General features: G+C 36.4%; 3 protein-coding genes across 3 annotated transcripts in view; 1 reads left to right on the top strand and 2 right to left on the bottom strand.

The window, feature by feature from the left end:
* Positions 1 to 541: 541 nt before the first annotated feature.
* Positions 542 to 11,050, bottom strand: LOC134854848 (uncharacterized). Its single transcript, XM_063871207.1, has 5 exons — positions 10,729 to 11,050; positions 7,253 to 7,966; positions 4,017 to 7,038; positions 1,882 to 2,113; positions 542 to 1,245 (listed from the first exon to the last, which is right to left on the bottom strand). Exons 1-5 carry the CDS (start codon positions 10,924 to 10,926, stop codon positions 663 to 665), a joined length of 4,749 nt encoding a protein of 1,582 aa, XP_063727277.1. The 5' UTR covers positions 10,927 to 11,050; the 3' UTR covers positions 542 to 662.
* A 111-nt stretch (positions 11,051 to 11,161) lies between these two features.
* LOC134854293 (dynein axonemal assembly factor 11-like) overlaps positions 11,162 to 19,968 on the bottom strand; it is a 44,460-nt gene continuing 35,653 nt past the window's right edge. Inside the window, exon 2 of the mRNA XM_063870491.1 lies at positions 11,162 to 11,845. Within this exon, the coding sequence (XP_063726561.1) occupies positions 11,298 to 11,845 (548 nt within the window). The 3' untranslated portion in view covers positions 11,162 to 11,297. The remainder of the gene's footprint in view (positions 11,846 to 19,968) is intronic.
* On the top strand, positions 11,916 to 18,900 carry LOC134854294 (uncharacterized). Its single transcript, XM_063870492.1, has 4 exons — positions 11,916 to 12,938; positions 14,989 to 15,209; positions 15,793 to 15,980; positions 18,479 to 18,900. Exons 1-4 carry the CDS (start codon positions 12,918 to 12,920, stop codon positions 18,589 to 18,591), a joined length of 543 nt encoding a protein of 180 aa, XP_063726562.1. The 5' UTR covers positions 11,916 to 12,917; the 3' UTR covers positions 18,592 to 18,900.

Raw genomic sequence — 19,968 nt, 5'->3', positions numbered from 1 at the left:
AGAAGTAAAGACTTTGCACAGTTCCATGTAGTAAAATCTAAGCTTGCGAGATTTTGAGGATTTCAGCCAATTTTCGTCAGATTAACAAATTTAAACGTAGTTAGCTTGAAAAAAATTTAACTCCTGCTTCATTTTATTCAAAGCTCATTTTATTTAAACTGGGTCAAACAACCAAGGCAACGTTTTGGAAATCGGGCTCAATTTGGGTCTAACCGATTTTTTATGTTTTCACTAGTTAGTGATCGATAAATTGTCATTTCAATTTGACTTCTCGATCTAGTTCTGATGCTGACTTTTTTATGTAAATCGTACATAGTCTTTCGTTACGAGCAAGTCTATTCAAGCGAGTAGCAATTTTGCAAGTCTATTCGAGCCGACAACACTCAGTTGATTCGCCGTATTACTTTTCAATCCGGTAGTCGCGTCGATTTTAGTTTGTTTTGAGCGAAACCGCATATATTAAAATCCTGAGCAAAAACTGAAACTAAATCCAGATTGGTTAGGATAACTACGGTCTTCACTATTCTTGAAAAAGTAAAACTAGTGATATAGAACTTCAATTCTTGAAATAATTCAAAAAAGCAAAAAAAAACTTTTCCGAGAAAAAATTTAATACTAATCTATTTTTTTAGTTCATCATAGAAAGCCATTATTCCTCAGTTTCACGTTTCTGAGAGTCTTGCTGAAAATTCTGGCTTCAAATTCCACACAACTGCTCCTGTGAATGACTGCGTTTTCTCGCATACCTGGGTTAGCATGGCTCTAAAAATAGCGTTGTTTCCTTCACCCACTTGCGACTTAAACTGATCAATCAGCTCTTCGCTAGTAGCTTCGCCTGGATTTTCCGAATGGAACTTTATGTACGTCACTATTTCTTCGAGAACTTTCTCATCAATAATGACGTCATTTCTTGTCTTTGACTGTTCACTTGAAAATGGATTGGCGGAGGACGTGGTTGCAGTGGCACCTTCAATCTTCTTCAACTTGAGATTTTTCAACATTTCTGCACTTGAGAGTCCATTCAAGCCATTACCACTTGAATTACTACATTGTGCATCGGATGAACTGGAATTCATGTTTGAGCTCCTCATGAAGCTGGCTTTGGATCCGAACTTTTTGGCTCCTCCTCCCCCGGAGTCTCTTCGGATGAAACCATGTCTCCCAGTCCAGTTCGGAACTCCATCCAGGGCAGTTTGACACAGCTGCTGAGAGCTTTTAAGTTTGGCCACTGCTTCTTGTGCAACTCTAAAAGCAAGTTACAAGTATTTACTACATAAAATTATATCAAATCTTGTTAATTATTCCCCCTTTTTGACCTCGTCAACTATCCCCCCCCCCCTATGAATGTATTATTTTTGACAACCATTACTGTATAAAACATGCATTTCAAAAATTTCAACAATTAAGTGGGTTTTCATTTTCGCGCGTTCGTATTTGTATTACTCACTGTTTATATAATACCCACGTAAAAACTTTTAAATATATATACATATATACATATAAACATATATACATATATACATATATACATATATACATGTATATATATATGTATATGTATATATATTCTGAAAATTGTTTTAAGCTATTGAAAATGTGGCAGCCAAATTTGAATTTCTGAAAATCGAAATAGGGGGAATAGTTAACAAGATCCGAAAATTTCACTCCTGCAAATGTTAAAAATCTCGTTAGAATAAAAACCGTCAACTGTTTTTATACCCCATTTTACTTGAAACCTTCTTACGTTGTGTGAAATTTGAATTATTTTAGTCTATTGAAGTCAATTTAGAGACTCTTAAACCTCCCTTTCCTTTCTAGAAAGTGACTTCAAGTGGAAAAGTGTCTGCTAAGAAGTGTCTAAGAGAAACTACTTGAACTCACTTTTCGGCTTCCTCCTCGACCAGCCAGTAGTCTGGACCCTGCCCCCTATCCTCGATGACGTCATGCTGTATTGCCCCCTGTATGCCCCCTCCACTGAACAACTTGCCCAGAATGTAGTCTGTCTCTTGCTGCTCCTGTTCCTCTTTGTCCCCTCCCCTATTCTTTTTTCCATCATCATCAACTTCTTCTTGTTCTGCCGATTTTCTCTTCATGCGCTTCACTTTGTCTAATCCTAGAAAACAAAAGAATTCTAAGAATCTTTCATTTTTTGTCCTTTTTACTAGACTCTCAGAGTTCAGTGAAAAGAGTTTAATGAATCAAGAAAAGTTTACTAGTATAGCAGTATATTCATGAATCTATTTACAGCTGATCTGAAAATGATTCAAGCGTATATTCCTGGTGAAAAAAAAAATCCATTCACCACAAAATTAAAAAAATCTGACCAATATGCGCTCTATAAAATCAATTGACGTTACCAACAACTTAATTGGTTTCAGACTGAACGAGAAAAGCGATTATTGTTTCTACTATTGTTATCAGAAAGCAAAATTTAAGCTCTATTTGGGGAAACGAAATTGAAAAGCATCTTCGAAATCCAACCTACCAAAACTTATGATTTAAGCGGAAACATGATCTAGACTTTCTGATAAGACAAAACATAAGATTCATCAAGAAAAATTTTTTTTTCTCGCTGCGATAAAGCCGTATTTTGCATCACTGCGGATAAACAATATCTAAAACCTCCAGCGACCAAACTCAGTTTAATATTCATATACAGCTGGATCAGGCAAAACCAGACACTAAAACACTAAAAACCTCATACTGGAAACCTCATTCGCATTATTGCCCCCTACCCACTCTACCAAACAGTTTTTTTATCGTTTGGGCTGAAACAAATGAAATTTGGAAAGTCTTCAATTTGCTAAGACTATTCAAGGAAAAAACCACAACTGTCAAAAATACATCGCAAAACAGGACTGAACATTTTAGGAAAACACCACAGTGAAACCATTAAAAAACAATTTATAAAGAGGCGAAGCCGAGCTTTGCACCACGCGCGATACAAAAAATGAGCCAGAATTAAAGTGTAAAAAATACTTGAAAAAAAAAACATTAAATTTCAAATTTTTGAAAAATGTTCAAAATATGACAAAATTAGATACAATCTATTCATTCTTTAGCGCATAAAAATTATAAAAGCTCACTCAAACCAGGCGAATGAATTATTCGTGTAAAAAAGAGCAATAAACGGAACACTTTTTACGCCGTAGCATATATATTTTCAATTATTGTAATAAGACAAAATCATGTTTCAACAAATTTTAGGAGAAGGCAATCAGAAAGAATCGTAATTTTTCAGTGAAGGTGCTGGTCATTAATTTTGTTTCGAATAAAAACAAATTCAAAGACAAAACGAAATATAGCCAACAGACAGTTGAAAAAGCCAATGAACACAAGTAAACAAAAACAATGATTTGTTTTTTTGGAAAATCCTCACTTTTGAAATTCAAAAAAAAATAGATGCCGCTAAGCTCTTTGAAATTATGGAACACTTATGACTAGCACTGTGATCGACAACAATGGGAAATCTGAAAATTAAATTCTACTTACGAAACTAGAAGTCGATCACGTTTTTGTTTCAGCCTAAACTACCTGAGGAAAAACTCTGCGACCTACAAAAGAGTCTGAACTCGTAAAACCTTCAACATGCACCTTTCTTGAAACGAGAAAACAATGAAAACCAGAAAACAATGAAACGATTTTCAATTCTAGTAAAATTACTCAAATTATAGTCAAATTCCGTGCTATCGCAACTAAGCCGGCAAAAAATAAGCAGACAAACAGGTCCGATGAATAATTTTGTCACAGGAAAAATTCCCGTTAAAAAAACAGGCCCTGGCTGGAATCAAACTTCAGACGTTTGTTTTAATTGGCAGGTGCGTTACCTCTATGTCACATGTACAGTTTAACTCCACAATTTGGATTTTCTGTGAGCCGATGTGTCAAATGATTTAGGCGATTATGTTAAACTACTTTCTAACCTCGAAATGTCTATATTTCGATTTGATAATGCTTGTTAATTGCAAGCGAACTATTAATTTAAAAAAATTGATCAGCAATTTCGAATAGAGTACCGTGTATTTTGGCTCCATCAATCTTTCCCGCTCTGTCTTTCACGGCATTCTGAAGTGTCTGTGATTTCTTCAGTCTCCTAACCATCCTCTTGCCCATTTCGCTTTCAGTCGAGACCCCCCACTTACTCATCATATCCCTAATAGCCCCCCTGACTGCTTTCTTTTCACGCTTCCGTCGTTTCTTTTCTGATTTCGGATCTTCACGTTTAACAGCAACTTTTTTCACAGGTGATGTTGGTTTTACTAATTTATGAACCGGAACACTAGCCAGTGGAACAGGTTGTGTAAACTGAGTTTTTCTCGACACTTTAGAAGTAGTTTTGCCTTCATTTTCTTCCCTTTTAACTATATCGGCACCTATGCCAGCAAAAATCGAACTGGTTTCAGTTCCTTTCTCATTCGAATCATCATCGCCAAGCGTGAACAAATCATACAGGTCATGTGACTTGAAAAACCTTCTTTGCTTTGGGTCTTTCAATATTCTATTGGTCAAGAATAATTTGAAAATTTGACGATGGTAAATTTTTTCTTCAATAGTACCAGTGCAAACTAGTCTGTAAATTAAGACATCTTTATCTTGGCCTATTCTCCAAGCTCGCTCACGTGCTTGCATATCTGTTCCAGGGTTCCAATCCGGGTCATAAATTAACACCCGGTCAGCGCCTACCAAATTCACTCCCAGACCTCCCGTTTTGGTCGTCAAGAGGAACACAAAAATCGAGGGATCTGAATTAAACTGAGTTATCATTGGCTGGCGACTCGAGATTGTCGTTTTGCCTTCCATTTTCAAAAACCGATAGTCGAAATGGATCAAAAACTGCTCAAATATTCGCAGCATTTGCACTGACTGTGTAAAAATAAGTACTCGATGATTTTGTCTTTTCCATAACCTCAGTAATGATTCTACAACAATCATTTTTCCCGATTCTTTCCAATGACCGTCATCGCCAATTTCGGACATTGAAACTTCCTTTCCAATAGCTTCGAAAATTCTAGGATGGTTGCAAATTTTTCTCAAATTAGTCAAACTAGTGAAAAGCATTCCCTTGAAATTTCCGATCGTTCGCAGGTCAATTTTGTCAATATAGCCTTTATAAAGCATTCTTTGCTCATCTGATAATTTACAAAACAGAATTTGTTCACTCTTTTTAGGCAACGTAAGTGAACTTTTCACGTCGTCTTTTACTCTCCGTAATAAAAATGGACTAATTGTGTCTCTCAGTACACAGGCACACTTATACGCGGTTTGAACTTGAACTGAATTTGCATTTGTATACCCACCTTGAGTTATTGGAACTGCAAAATGTTCTTGAAAAGCTGGCAACGTTCCCAACTTCCCCGGATAAATAAAGTCAAAAATACTCCAGAGCTCTTTCAGATTATTCTGTATTGGAGACCCGCTCAAAATAATTCTGTGGTTTGTTTTGAAGTTTTTACAAGTTAGGGTTATTTTCGCATCGGGGTTGCGTATTTGATGGCCTTCATCTAAAATTACATAATGCCAATTCTTGTGAACAATATTCTGTTCCAGTATTCTCACAATTGAGTATGAACAAACTAATACACCATTGGTTGATATGATTTTTGAAACCACTTTGGTTTGTTTTGAGCTCTCACAATCGGACGTTAAGGCGGCCACTCGGAAGGGAGGCCACCACTTATTAAGCTCAGCGACCCATTGTTTAACTAGAGTGGCAGGGCACACAATTATGACGGGACCCAATCCTTTGAAGCTACCGACTGTGTAATCCGTTATCGAGGAGTATTTCAGCCCGGCTAGAAATGAAATCATCTGGATTGTTTTACCCAAGCCCATTTCATCACCAAGAATACCGCCAGTACCATTTGTATGCAGATTAGTCAACCATCTTAACCCTGTTTTCTGATACTTGAAAAGTTGCTCGTAAATCACTTTCGGAACTCTCAAACCACAAACCTCTTCAAAATTTTCACGTTTGGTCACGTCGAAACTCGAGTCGGAAACTCGGGTCAAGTAATCCGAGTCGTTCCAGTCGCCGACTTGTTTCCGAGTTACTGAATTGTCATCACTGCTTATGTAACCTAACTCTTCGTCAGTCTCGTACTCAGAATACTCCGAGCCACTTTCTTCTTCCGAGCGCTTCGAACCTTTTTCTTCTTCTTTTTTCCATCTTGAATGTTTCTCAATTATTTTAGGCGAAATGGAGTGATTAGTTTTTGCAAGAAGTCTATTAGGATAAATATCAATTTTCACAGGCTGAACATTTTGAGACAAAGTATTAGCTGCGAGTTCTGGGGTTGCTTCGAAAGGAGTAATTTCTCCTATCCGAATTAACCGTTCACGTTCTGTTTCTTGACTGTTCAAACTGTTTTTGCCTCCACTGTTGACAAAACTGTCAATTTCATCTTTGAGACGTTCTGCGTCTTTGTTCACATCTTCCAGTTTCATTTCCAAGTCAGCTTGTTTTTTAATAAGGTCATTTCGCTTTTTCTGCACTTCGAATAGTTTAGATTGATTCGCTTTTCGGATCAAAACCTCAACTTCTTCTATTTGCTTTTTGAGAGAAAAAATTTTCTTTTCAACAGCTTCCAGATCGATTTTTGACTTCAGAAACTGTTGGTAATTTACTTGTTTTTCGAACTGCTGAATAGCTTCGTTTTCGAATTCATTTTGATTGTAAGCATCGACCCCCAAATTAGACAATTCATCTTCAGTTTTGGTTGTTTGGATTAACTTTGCATTGACAGAAAAATTAGCTCTTTGAAGATCGTTAGCCGAAGAGCTCGAAGAACATTCAAGTTTCCCATCTTTTGAATCGTGCGCGACTATTTTCGCAATTTCAGTCAGCAAACTTTCTTTCTCATGGTTCACTTTTAAATTCGCATCCGAAGCGGTTGGATTCAACAATGCGGATTGTGATTGGCTGCCAGAATTATCCATCAGGGCGTTTAGTTGAGACTGACGCATATGGTTGGCCCTTGACAGGAACTGGTTGCTATTCGTTGCCTGTCCTCCAGACATAGTTCTTGATATCACATGATACTATCTAAAACGATCACTAAGCATAACCAAAACTGCCCCGAGGTCAGTTTGATACATCAGATCGGGGAATACATAAGCCACAAATCACGGTATTCACACCGAATTAAACAACACTTTAAACAATAATTTCTTAATTACAGATAGCCTACTTCTAAGCTTGCACAAATTGAACAAGTTGAGTTGCGATTAAACACTTTATTGACAGATGATATCAAAAATTCAACTTCAAACTTTTCACAGTTTGTTTTTTGGCAGGTGGTTCTTCAGTTTCGTACTCAAACTCTACTTTATTGTGTTTCTTTTTCGACATTTTCGAACTCTTCTTACTCAAAATTGGCTTGACTAATGACTTTGACTTTGTTTTTGTGGAAATATCCAAGTCCTCTATTGCTGGCGTTTCGTCTTCAGACTGGCCTTCAAAATCACTTTCCACTAATTCTTTCACAGGTTCTTCAAATTCGTTCACACTTTCCGTTTCTTCTTCATAATTAAGTTCATCTCCGGATTCCATTTCCAGGTCATCCAACTCTTTATCTTCTGTCTTTTCTTTCTCCGTTAGCCTGTTAAATATTTCCTTATCAAAATTGTAGATATCACTGTAAACTCCATTTTTCAGCCTTTCTTTCAGTTCATTTTCAACTGTGCGTTCCAATTTGGCCGCTTTCATTGCTTTGTGTTCCAATTTCTTTTCACGCTTGTGGTGTTTGTTCTTGAGCAGTTCCAAGTGAACTTCCGGCTCCTTCTTCATCAGTCGTTTCTTTCTAACCATGTACTGCTTCATTCTGGTGAAGCGCTGTTTGACCTTGAACACCATGTTTGGCTGCCAGAATGCGAGGTGGCGTGTTATGAGCTGCAGAGATCTGAGATAGTTGTTGGAAAGAGCCACTCGCTCCCACAGTCGGTTGGGAAAAGCGGCTCTCTCTACCACCTACAACAAAAATGGAAAAAAAATCACAAGACAATACACATATTCTGATTAATTCATCGATCTTGTATGTTAAAAGCATTTGTAAACAAGGATAGTCGGTTACTATGCAAATAGCACAAAATGTTCCGACCATAGCCTTAAAAAATACAATGAAAAGGTTTTTCAAATTAGTATCTTTTTTTTTCTGCGTGGAAAGATAAATGGATTTCAACGAAAAACTACAGCTTAGGTTTTTGCAACAGTCATAGCAAAATAAGATAGGAATATTTGACAACCGTTTTTGATGGAAAAGAAAAAAACGTTAAAAATTAAAAAAAAATTCAATTCTCATTTGTTGCAGAAGTTATGAAGTTTTTGATTTCCAAAAAATAAATATACTCGCCTAAATCTAAGTTTTTGCGGCTTAAATTAAGCATACATGAGCTATTGTAAGCCTACTCGCTCGCCTTTATTCGCTCGAAATTAAACCAAAATCAAAGCTTTCAAACTAGTTTTTCCCAACTCAGGAAAATTTTTTTCGTTTTTTTTAATGTCGTTCGAATCACGACTGAAAAGGCTTCAGTCTGATATATCACTTCGATGATTAATTTTTGTACCGGATTTTGCGTGGAAAACAGAAAAACTAAAACACATATAAATACAAAGTTCCTCCCCATTTTTCAAATGTTCGGAACAAAAACTGAAATAGTTATAGGTTATTCTACGATATTACTGCAAATCACTGGCAACTAAATTAGTTCAAATTTCGGAAACAAAATCTGCACAAGCTTACTTCTCATCAGGATCCTTGATCGCTGCCTATGGATGAGGAATTATTACCCAGCCCATAAGAAACACCAAAAAAGAAACACAGTTTTATTTAAAACCATAGATTCAAAATTAGTAGCGGATTTAGGGAGAGCGGGCGCCGTACCCCCTCCTTCCGTGATTCTACCCCTGAATACCCAAAGCCCCCCCTTTGTTATGACTGACCCTAAAATTATTTTAAAATCGCCTTTGGCGCCAAGCATATACTAATTTTGAGCGGGGAGCGCGCACCAAAAAACGCAATTTTGTATTCAAAACTGTTCAAAAAGAGCCTAAAAACACCTTTATGGGTATGTTTATTCATCGCCTAGGGTACAAAAATTTTTGCCCGAAAAGGGCCTTTTTAGCGCTTTGGGAAGCTCGGAAAATCTCCCTCACCCCTAAGAAAATCCTAGCTTCACTCATGTTAACAGTCACAGATCACATAAAAAAAACACCAAGTTCGCCATCATCAGTTCAAGGGAACAAGGGGAATCTGACTGTTTAATTAAAACAAAGCATTGCGATGGCTGGTGAAACGGTTCTGACGCAATGTGATTTCTGCCCAGTGCTCTGAATGTCAATGTGAAAAATTCAAATAAGCGCGGGTAAACGGCGGGAGTATCTATGACTCTCTGCTTTTGTCCAATAAATAATTTACCATCAGGACACCTTTGCTAACTTGTGCATGAAGTACCTACGCAAATGATCATACTTATCCGCTACTTTGTTAAACAATGGACCAGGCTCGCGAAGGATCTAGCGACAGCCATAATCCATGCTAGCGTAAGAGATGGAGTTTTCGGCGTGAAGAGCATGGTAACAATGATACTACAAGTAAGGAAAAAGAGGAATGTTCAGTGTGGAACTCAGACAGAACAGAACATTGGAACCGTAGCCAAAAGAGATGATGACGAATACTGGAATTCTAAGATACGAAATACTGTGGATGACAACATCTCAGCATCCAGACTAACAGTGCAAATACAACCAGATAGATCACAAACAGACTAAGCTGATGTCCGGTGCAGTACCATCTAATTCAATTATGACTAAGCACCGCCGACGAATATACACCAAAGTCGGTAGCACTGTCTGCGATGCGGGTTGCATGAGCCAGGAGAGCATAAACCACATTGTACAGAAATGTACTAAGACCTGGAGTGCCCGAACCAAGAGACACGACGAGTTATGTAAGTTCCTTGAGAGAATCTTGACCGGAAAAGGCCTTTAAACCATACTTGAAGCATCCTTTAGATGTGAACCTTCAAGCAAGAAGGTCTCAAGCCAGACTTTGAGGTAGCTCTTCAGGAAAAGGCAGGAATCATTGATGATACAGTAGTATCAGACAGTAACGAGGAAGACATGATGGCAGCTGATAAGAAAAAGCGAGAAAATTATCACAGAGAAAACCCCATGAAGGAAGTAATGACGAGTCTGCCAGGGACAACTGAAGCGAGTGTTATCCCCATAGTAGTCAGGTTCAGGGGAGTCATCTTAAGAAAGAGCGCTGAGCTCATGAGATCAGATTTCAAACTCAGTATGTCAAACCTAGAGCTGTTTGTGGTGAAGACGTTAAGCCTGACTAATGGAATAATAAGACAATTCGAAAGATCTAATGCAAGACTCCGTGAAGCAAGATGAAAACATCAGGACAAACCGGAAACGGCGCCTGATTTTCGAATGAGACATGAAGAGGATCGACCAAACCAACAGAACAACTTCCCTAATTCAGATGTTCAAAAACTTATGAAACTCAAAAAAAAAGACTTTATTATAGATTGTAAATATATTACTGATGTTGTATTTCATACGGATCATCTGAATTTAAAGTTGAAATAAAAAAATAGCCAAATGCCTCGTCATCTAATAAGTGACGCACATGAATGGGTTAACGAATTGATAATTGATTTTTTCTTGGGGTGGTCTTTATCTAGCGGCCACTATCAATATCATGATATTCAATGTGCATTTACCTTCATGTAGAGATAGAGTTTTCCCTCCACTTCTCGTATGGTGGCATACTGTGAATTGGCCAGTGGACAGGAGGTGTGGTTGCAGAGGCCAGTGTTGTTGTACACATTCTGGCAGAACTTCTGCACTTCGCTGGATGACAGACGGTAGGAGCAGTGGTTCTTCCTAATCACACTCCAGATGAGGTCGTCGTGTTGCATCTTACTCACCTCAACTCAATGCTGATGGTTCAGTTATGACTAGATTAACTTATTTACTATTTTCGTTGACAGTTTAAAACTGAGGCGTTGTTGATGTCAGTCGACTATTTTCAATTTTCAACTAAAACCTGAAAAAAAGAAACAAAATTTGAACAGAATTCCTCATTCTCTAAAACAATCTCTCAAGCATTTGCTTCTTTTGTGCGCTTAACTACTTTTAAAGGTAATCCTCTGCCAATTTGTATTTGATAAAAGCTATCTACAAATTTACAATTTCTATAATGAATTTTAAAATTTCAACATGTGTACAGTTGACATTTTCAGAACAATTAAATCTAAAAATGAAATGAAAAGCAGCCTAAAATGTTCTTTTAGAACCCAAAATCGTCCAATGGCGGTAAATCATCAGGTACTTCTATCAAATTTTTCACTTTTTGAGAGCAGCTCACATCGGCAAAGTAGCTTTTCGGCTTGTAGGGTGCGTTTCGCTTTGTCGCCTGTCCCTTCTCAGGCTTGCCGACTACATTCAAATCGACAAGTTTTCCACTGCTACTGTCAACTTCTAAAAATTCAGTCTTGTTTTTCTCGTTTTCCGATAATTTTGAGTCATTTTCACCCTTTTCTGCACTTTTGTGGGCAGTTTTGATTGCAGTCGTGTCTTTGGGTTTCTGTGAGTTCGGGGATGTTTTGATGATCTGTTTTGCAAATGGCATCGTGATTTGGAGACTGCCAGTAATTTGCGACCTCTTAGCCACACTTGAGTCACAGTTGACCTCTTTGGACAGGGTCAGCTGGAATATCTTTCCTTTCAAGGTCACACGCACGTAGCTGGGCTGTACGTCACAGTCCAACAGTGAAGTGTCCATGTGTTTGTAAACTGGCAACTCCAATCTGTAACATTGTTCCTCGTCGTCCTCTTCTAAACAGAAAATGTACTAAACAATAACACCACTTCACACTATTATATCTAACTGCAACAAAATAAATTCACATTAGAAAAATGAACAAGGACAACTTTGGATGGAACAGAAGACCTCGAACACCAATCTGCCGGAGAAATCGGTGAAAACTAAAGATCCTCCTCTGAACCGAACCCAGGAACAACATCTAGCAAGATTCTAGCAGTTAGTTTACTCTAATAATCAAACTCAGCCTATCAGATATACGAACTCCCATGTCTTAAGCCTCGATCACAAAACAGACCAATTTCAAACAATTCAAAGCCAAATAATATGCGAAAACGGATACAAAAAATATCTATTTCAAGAGAACTTGTTCAGCTACTGAAAGTTGTCATTCTTTTTATAGATCAATACTTTAAACACATGTAAGAAAATTTGTACTTTCATACAAAAAAAATCAATGGTCCAAACACCGGTCCTTTCAACGTAATTTAGAAAAAAAAACAGATCTTTTGAGCTCTATGTCAATTTTATAGCCTTCTGTTGTTCTGCGGTTCTTTATGACTAACAAAATGACTAACAAATAAAAATCCGAAAAAAATCTTACCTACAGTTTAGCTTAAGCATGACAGAGTTCTTGTTTTGCTTCAACTTCGTCTTGAGATTTGCAAGTTAAGACTTAAAAAACAAACACTACTAATATGCTTCAGTTCCTCTGACGTTACATAATGACTGCTACTTTTAAAACTTTCAGCTAGCTTTTCTGGTCGTACCTACAAAATCGACAAAATTTACCACTGAATCAGTGATGAAGCAATTTTAAAAAAGCTCTGAGTACTCAGACATCTCTGATTTACATTACTTTCCAGGCTTCTTAAAATACTTCTTCAATAATTACTATTTTGAGATCCCTTCTTAAAAATACTCCACCGACAAAATCTATAATTAAAATCTGTCGACAGAAATTGCAACATAATCGCAATGCAGCTAGAGCACATCGTTAAACTCAAACTACAAACTGATTATTTATTCAACAATAATATCAAAAAAGACCATTTTAATTCCAACAGCTATTGAAGACTTACAAACATGAATGTGCTGGGTTTTAACGTAAGTACACCTTCACTTACAAATGGCCAACCCAATGATTACTAAGAATAATCGAAAAAACTAGCTAACAACTTCCCATTTCTGAAAGGGGGAGTGTTGTACTGTCAAAGAGACGACCCGAAAGAAAGATCTTGTTGAAAAAAAACTTTATCAAGCACAACAGCAGTCCTCCATAAAAAATGAGCGTCTCGTTTGCGAGTGGCTTGCCTTTTTCACGTGGCCTCGTATGCTCAGCCTAATTTGAAATAATAACAAGGATAACCGGTTGCTGTGCAAGTAGCACAGAATGTTCCGACTATATTCATAATATATATTTATTTCCTTATTTTCAAATTGAAAGCGTTGTTTGCACCCCGTGTGATTGGAAAACTACAAACTTGTGAAAAGATAGTGAATTGGGTATAATCGACATCATTTCTCCAAAAAATGAATAACAAACAAAACTAGATAGCACTAAATTAAGATAATGTTTGCCTACGAAGAGCTAAATAATTTTAGTTTCAGTAAAATCAATTTTAGTCTACTTTGCATACAAACTTCAGACAACGAAGGTTATTCGATTGCTTTCCTCGCTCAAATTTCGACTAAAGTTCAAAAATTTCAAACCGGTGTTTCTTGACACTGGGAAAACTTTTTGAAACTTTTTAACGTGCCTTCGAATTACGGCTGAAAGGACTGTAATACGATATATCATTCGACGACCCATTCCGATGACTATTTGTGGCACATGATTTTGCGTAGGAAAAAACTTAAAAAACACCCGAATCCAAGTTCACCAATTTTGAATGATCAGAACAACCAGAATAGACAGTTGTTGAGCAAGTGCACAAAAAATTTAGACCTCTCATTGATTTAAAAAAAACTCGAATTTTTCAATTCGAAAAAAATGGATAATTTATTTTTGAGATTTCTGTTGTCTGAACTTTCTGATTTTTTTTTGAAAATGCGATTTGATTAGGAGAAAACAGCAAGAAAGGCCAATTATTCTTATTTAAATTCTAGTAGCAAATTTTGTCTAATTGGATCTAAAAATCAAAAATTTAGCAGACCAGTTTTTCTTGACACTGTGACAACATTCTTGATATTGTTATAAAGAAAAACCATAAATGGCTAAAAAAATTCAAAAACAAACCTTTTTTATTGATATTTTCCTCTCCTCGAGAGAGGTTACAACAACAAAAGTAGCCAGTTTAATTGTGAGTCGAACAGAAGTAAGTTCGAATCACAACAATTTTTGAAAAAAAATCCAACAACAATAACTTCCAATTTCATGAGATTTAATTTTTGTGCGCGTGTTGGGAAGAAAAAACTAACCTTAGAAACATTACTTATGTCTTAATTGGACCACCAAGTTTGATTCACCAAAATCCACAACAAAAAAAGAGTCGCAACTTTACGAGCTTGAACGGCTATAAATTTAGTTTTTAAAAATAAGTAAAAGCTTTTCGTTCCACTCGCTTGCCTTACTCACTGCAAATTTGACTTCATTTTCAAATTATTTTTCTTGGCACTGAAATTTTTTCGGGAAATTTACTATATCGATGGAATCACGATTGAAAGGGCTCTTATATGACATATCACTCGACCCTAACTGACGTTCATGAGTGGTACCTGATTTCGTGTGTTAAAAAAAGCGTAGAATAATTCTTTTATAACAGCAGCAAAAAAAAACTTTTCCGTCCACAAAATCAGGACAGGCGGTTGCTTTGCATCTAGTAAAAAACGATGCCAGCAAATTTCTGAAATAAGGCGAAAGGCAAGAAAGAGCGGTAACCTAAGCTAAAATAACGTTTAAGTATAGACTTTAAAATCAAGAGGAAACTTTTTCATCAAATTTTGGCCAAAAAACGCAAATCAGGTTTTCTCGACACTAATAATTTTAGAATCCAAGTCACGACTAATAATATTTTAATTCGTAACCACATTTGACCCCCAATTTCTAGAGGTTCTAAAAATGGCTGATTTTTTTTAAAACGGATACTACTGTTCGGAACAAAAACACCACAGCCCTGATTCACTACATTGCAGTCAATTTAAAATTTTATTTAAGAATTCGGAGTTACTGCGAATTGCTAAGGGTCAATTTGTTCACGACGATGCAACAGTCAATAGCATATGTTCACGTGTCGATGCAGCATTCTCTCACTCATCAGTTCCCACTTTATCTATTGGAGATGTGAGCGATTTGACTATACCAGATGGCGGCAGCACCTGTTTTCTATTCCAAGTGCCAAATCAACTCCATAATTGTGGATTTGCTTTGCACTGCAGGTGATAGAGGGGTCCCTGAAAAGCCGATTTTAAAAGAAGGGTCCCGAATCACGTTTAAATAGAAAAAACAACAGTAATTAAGTACCTAAATAAAAAAGTTCGGCCGTTTTCAAAAGATCCCCCCCTTAGTACTATTTTGAGATATCCATATTTGCTGATGGACCCTTAAAACTTTCTGAAGGCGCCTTTGGCGCCAATCTATACTAATTTTGAGGGGGGAGCGCGCGCCGAAAAAACGCGATTTTTGTCGAAATTTTCCAAAAAAGTGCCTAAAAATGCTTTTTTTGGCCTTTTTTCAAAAATTTGCCTGCAGCGCAGAAAATTTGGTCGAATTGCTGTCTTTTTAATGGTTTGGGAGAGCTCAGAAAATCAATTTAGTCGACCAAAAAAAGGTCGACAAAATTTTCAAATTTTTTTTTGGAAATCCGCCCCCCTCGAGAAATTTCTAGATCCGCGCCTGCTTAATTGAACCCAAATTGATCAGATAATTTAATGTTTTTAGTGACACCGTATCGATCAACTGAAAAAACATAAACACAGTTTTATACATAAGAGACCCCTCTGCCACAATTCAACTGAGTAGGTTATTCGGAACAGCACAGTTCTCTGTTCTTATTTTCGACCGAGAGGGAAATATGTCTCATTGTGTTTCTCAAGTCCAAAAATCATCAGGCATGGATTTGCTGTGGCTATTTCATCCAACAAATAACATAACTAGTTTGCCATCATCTGCTTTTAAGGACACCTTGAACAGTGAAATCCTCAGTCCAGGTCAGTCAAATAAACTTATTCTAGCAGTTCTTAAATGCATATATTTTCACTGTCCCCAAAAATGAGAGTATATTAGCCGGCCGAAGTATAAACCGACCAAAAAAAAGCGCTGTATGTACGCCAGCCGAAAAATTACATCATAAGAATGAAATGTGCATGACTTTCGTAACTGTTACATAATTGTTATACAACTAATATTAACACTCACGCAATTTCAGTTGGTTGATACTTCGGCTGGTTTATATAACACCCTAAAAATTTTGTATCCAGGTCTTGCTGATGGATTCATACAAAAAGGTATGAATATGATTACCAGCAAATGAAAAGACAATCAAAAACAAAAAATAAACGTTTCTTTTTGTTTAAAAAAATTGCAAGAAAAGGACAAAAACTCCGGAAACAAAATTACCAGCACCATAAGAAACTTTATAAAGCGCTTTCAAAAAAAGAAACCGAACATTTCTGCGGGACCTAAGCAGACAAAAATAAGCAGAGACGAAAGACAAGAATATTCGAAAATTTTCAGTTTCGACAAAAAAACAGGCCCCGACTGAAATCGAACTTCTGTGATTATTAGTCAAGCATGGGTGTTACCACTGCACTAAATCTGATTTTCAAATGAACAGCATGGAAAAACAATCATATAAAAGCAAAAAGTTTTGAAACTCAATTACTTACCCAAAAATGGAATACACTGAAACGTTTTTTAATTCGACTAAAAATGCCCAAATTTAAGGCTAATTTGCTGCTGCGTTAAAAAATCTGACAAATAGAAGTCCGACAAAGATTTTTTGACGCGCGGATATTTTCCGCTCACAAAAAAACAGGTCCTGGCGGGATTCAAAAGCGTTACCTCTTCACCGCATGCGCAAATTAACGCCTGACGTTTGACTTCATATGAACCAAAGATAAAATGACTCAAATTGTTCTATTAAACTAATTGTCAACCCGAAAAAGTCTATATTCCGGTTTGGCAACGCACGCTAATTGCAAGCGTAAGCATTTAAATGCTAATTCAATATTTTCAAAGCTTCGTCAAACATTCAACATGGTAAGAGAGACTAGACTACCATTATTGAAAACGATTTTGGAAATATTTTTTGAAGCACCAAGTTAGTAATCAAATCTAGATAATGACCAGTTGAACTAATTTTCAAACAAAAACAAAGGCAGTCGGATCTTTGCACAAAACGGAGGCGTTCAACAGTACCCAAGTACAACAGTACCGAAACCGAAAATCTGTTCAAAAGTCTCAAAAATTGATCATCTTTGGGAACTTTTTTTTGTTAATCGTTGGCAGCTTTGCGTGAATACTGTTTTATTTTGGAGCGAAACCAAGTTGAAAACTGAGTTTGCTGAAATAATTGTTTGATCAGGAAAACTCTCACCCCGCGTTTGGAGAACTTTTGTTTGTTTAACAAGCGGCATCAATTAAAATAGCCATTTTCGTCTTTTCAACTTCTGATTTTAATTAGTTGCTAGTGATTTAGGCTGAGTAAAATCAGTGGTGGGTATTCACAAGTAACAAAATGGCAAATCAGTCCCATTTATACCAAAATAAAAAAAAATCAATCGCTTTATTACCAAAAATATTCAATTGGCCTAAGACTATTAAGCCAACTACGTTAAGCTCTTGGTTTAAGGTCGCCGGTGGGCGCGGTAGGCGCGCGTCGCCACTTCTCGGCGATATCCGGCGCTAATTTTCGTAAAGAGTCCTACCCTTTGTTGGCAAGCTCTCAACGCGTTGGCGCGACTGCGGCGGTCACTATTCTGCTGCTTAGTTTTCTTCTGTTTGAACAGTAGAAAATTTTATGTAATAATTCGTTGGCTCACAATTCGATCAATCAGAAAACGAATTGAATAATTTTGGTACAAATGGGACCGATTTTGCATTTTGGTACAAATGAACGTTGGTAGAAATGGGACTTCACCAAAATCAGTATTCAAAAATCGGCACTGTTGAGCAAGATTTTTATTTTCGACTCTGTTATACTGCCCCCACTAAACGGCTCAAAAACTACATTTCTATATATTGAGCTGAAAGATATACAGAGTCGAATCTGATTGGCCCAATCAATTTCCAGCATAACGGTAAGGCTATGCGGTCAACGTTTCCAGTAGACAAAACACTAGCCGAATTAACGAAAATGTAAAATGTAGGTTCAATTTCAATAGCTGCATCGATTTTTGTTATACTTCGCACATTTCAAAGCCAAATTTTTAGCAAAAGATGTGTAAAATGTGAAATTTTGAATAGCATTTCTTTTGGCAGAGTACTGTATTTAGAAAAACTATCTTAGTCTTAGTACAAGTGATTCCAAATGAAATGATTATATTATGCATTATAGTTCTCAAATTGAATACATGCACTATACTCAAAATTACCACCTATTGTAACTTATCACCCGTTTTTTTGCTAACGATTTAACTTTTTTCTTAGGTCACGTCTATTGTTGCAACTCGCAGGACTACGACAAAAGAAATTTGTTCTGTTTTAGGAAAATATCTCGGCTGTGCTTTCTCCAACATCCAGCACCTCAACACAAACCACTATTTGCAAGTTCTCTTCACCAAACAGATCGAAGGTGAAATCTACTCCGCCAGAACATAGAGAGATGGTGCGAGTCTAGCTGACATCAGTGTACATATTCGAATACAAGAGAAAAACAACTCACAGAAGACGCGAAAGAGTTTGATAAGGGAGAAACTAAATGAATCGAAAAATCTCGCACGAAAGAAAAAACCAAATTGCCAATCAGGATTGAAAACAATCAGACTACAACTTCAGGCAGATTTTGATCGCTTAAATTTAGTTGGCTTTTTGGTATGTCTTTAAAGCGAATTCACCCAAGTTTAACTAGTTACCCTTAGAATGTTTTTAACTTATGTAACCCAAACAATTTAATTTAATGTCAATTCAGCTCGATTTTGATTAGACTCATCTTAAGACACGTCAACCCTAAACTAAAGTTTTTCGAATCAAGCAATAACTTACAAATTGAAATAAAAACGCTTTAACTACAAAAATTAGTAAATAAACCCTCGAATAAAGATTTTTGAATCAATCAATTAAAAAACCAAGCGAAAACTTACATGAAAAAACTAACACACAGAGGGGAAGCAAAGCTTCTTTCCAGTTGCGGAACAATCGGAAAAAAATTGAAAAAAAAAGGTTGAAAAAACTCCCAAACAACTAGATGTATCAAAAGGAATAAAGCTAGTTTTGAAAATATACAGAGAAAAAAACCACAAAAAATAAATAATTTGATAAAAACTACCAATTTCACTGGGGAGATACAGTTACAACCCTTACGAACAAAGCAATCTATTCTGGACATCACTTTGATTTTTGAAACAATGAACAAAACAAGGTGATAAATAACAACAGTTTCGCAGGGGTGATACTGTTTGAGTCTTTATAACAAAAAAAATCTCATCATTATTTAAATCATTATATCAAAGAGATTCCAAGTATATCACTGGAAGTTTTATTACAAAAAAAACTTTACCGAACTAAACCTCGGTACAAATTTAAGAATCAATCGATCAGGCAACAACTTAAAATTTGAAATCCAAATGCAACAACCACATATTTTAGTAAACTAGAAACTTTAAAAAATAATATAGAAAGGAGCTATCAACTCATTTCAAAAATATAATAAAGAAAGGAGAATCAATGTAATCACAACTAAATCAGATTGATGGGAAAATCAGTTGAGAGGTAATCCGTTTTCGACACGAAAAAAGTAGAGATCATCAAGATCTTCGAAACAACCAAATCTGGACCTTGACTGTGCTTTCAGTATCCAGAAAAATCATAAGAGACAAACTGACCAAAAGAAAAAAAAATATGAAAACCACCAGTTTCACGGGAGATTATTTTCAGTCTGTAAGCTCAACAAAACACAAGAAAACATCAGATTAATTTTTCAATCATTTTATATCAAAGAGATTCCTTGCACGTCACTGGAAACTTAAACAGAAAAGA

This window comes from Symsagittifera roscoffensis, chromosome 9 (genome assembly GCF_963678635.1).
Source record: "Symsagittifera roscoffensis chromosome 9, txSymRosc1.1, whole genome shotgun sequence".
Classification (NCBI taxonomy): Eukaryota; Metazoa; Xenacoelomorpha; order Acoela; family Convolutidae; genus Symsagittifera; species Symsagittifera roscoffensis.
This window is presented reverse-complemented; position numbering and strand designations above follow the sequence as displayed.

What these genes read in the sequence shown, in the direction of transcription:
- LOC134854848 (XM_063871207.1), bottom strand. Translation starts at nt 10,926, where the DNA reads ATGCAACACGACGACCTCATCTGGAGTGTGATTAGGAAGAACCACTGC. An exon ending in AACTCTATCTCTACATGAAG is followed by an intron (nt 7,967 to 10,728) that starts GTAAATGCACAT and finishes TTTTTGTTGTAG; the next exon opens with GTGGTAGAGAGAGCCGCTTT. An exon ending in TGATGGAGCCAAAATACACG is followed by an intron (nt 2,114 to 4,016) that starts GTACTCTATTCG and finishes TTTGTTTTCTAG; the next exon opens with GATTAGACAAAGTGAAGCGC.
- LOC134854294 (XM_063870492.1), top strand. Translation starts at nt 12,918, where the DNA reads ATGAATGTGCTGGGTTTTAAC. An exon ending in TGAATGTGCTGGGTTTTAAC is followed by an intron (nt 12,939 to 14,988) that starts GTAAGTACACCT and finishes ATTTTATTTAAG; the next exon opens with AATTCGGAGTTACTGCGAAT. An exon ending in CAGTGAAATCCTCAGTCCAG is followed by an intron (nt 15,981 to 18,478) that starts GTCAGTCAAATA and finishes GTTCTGTTTTAG; the next exon opens with GAAAATATCTCGGCTGTGCT.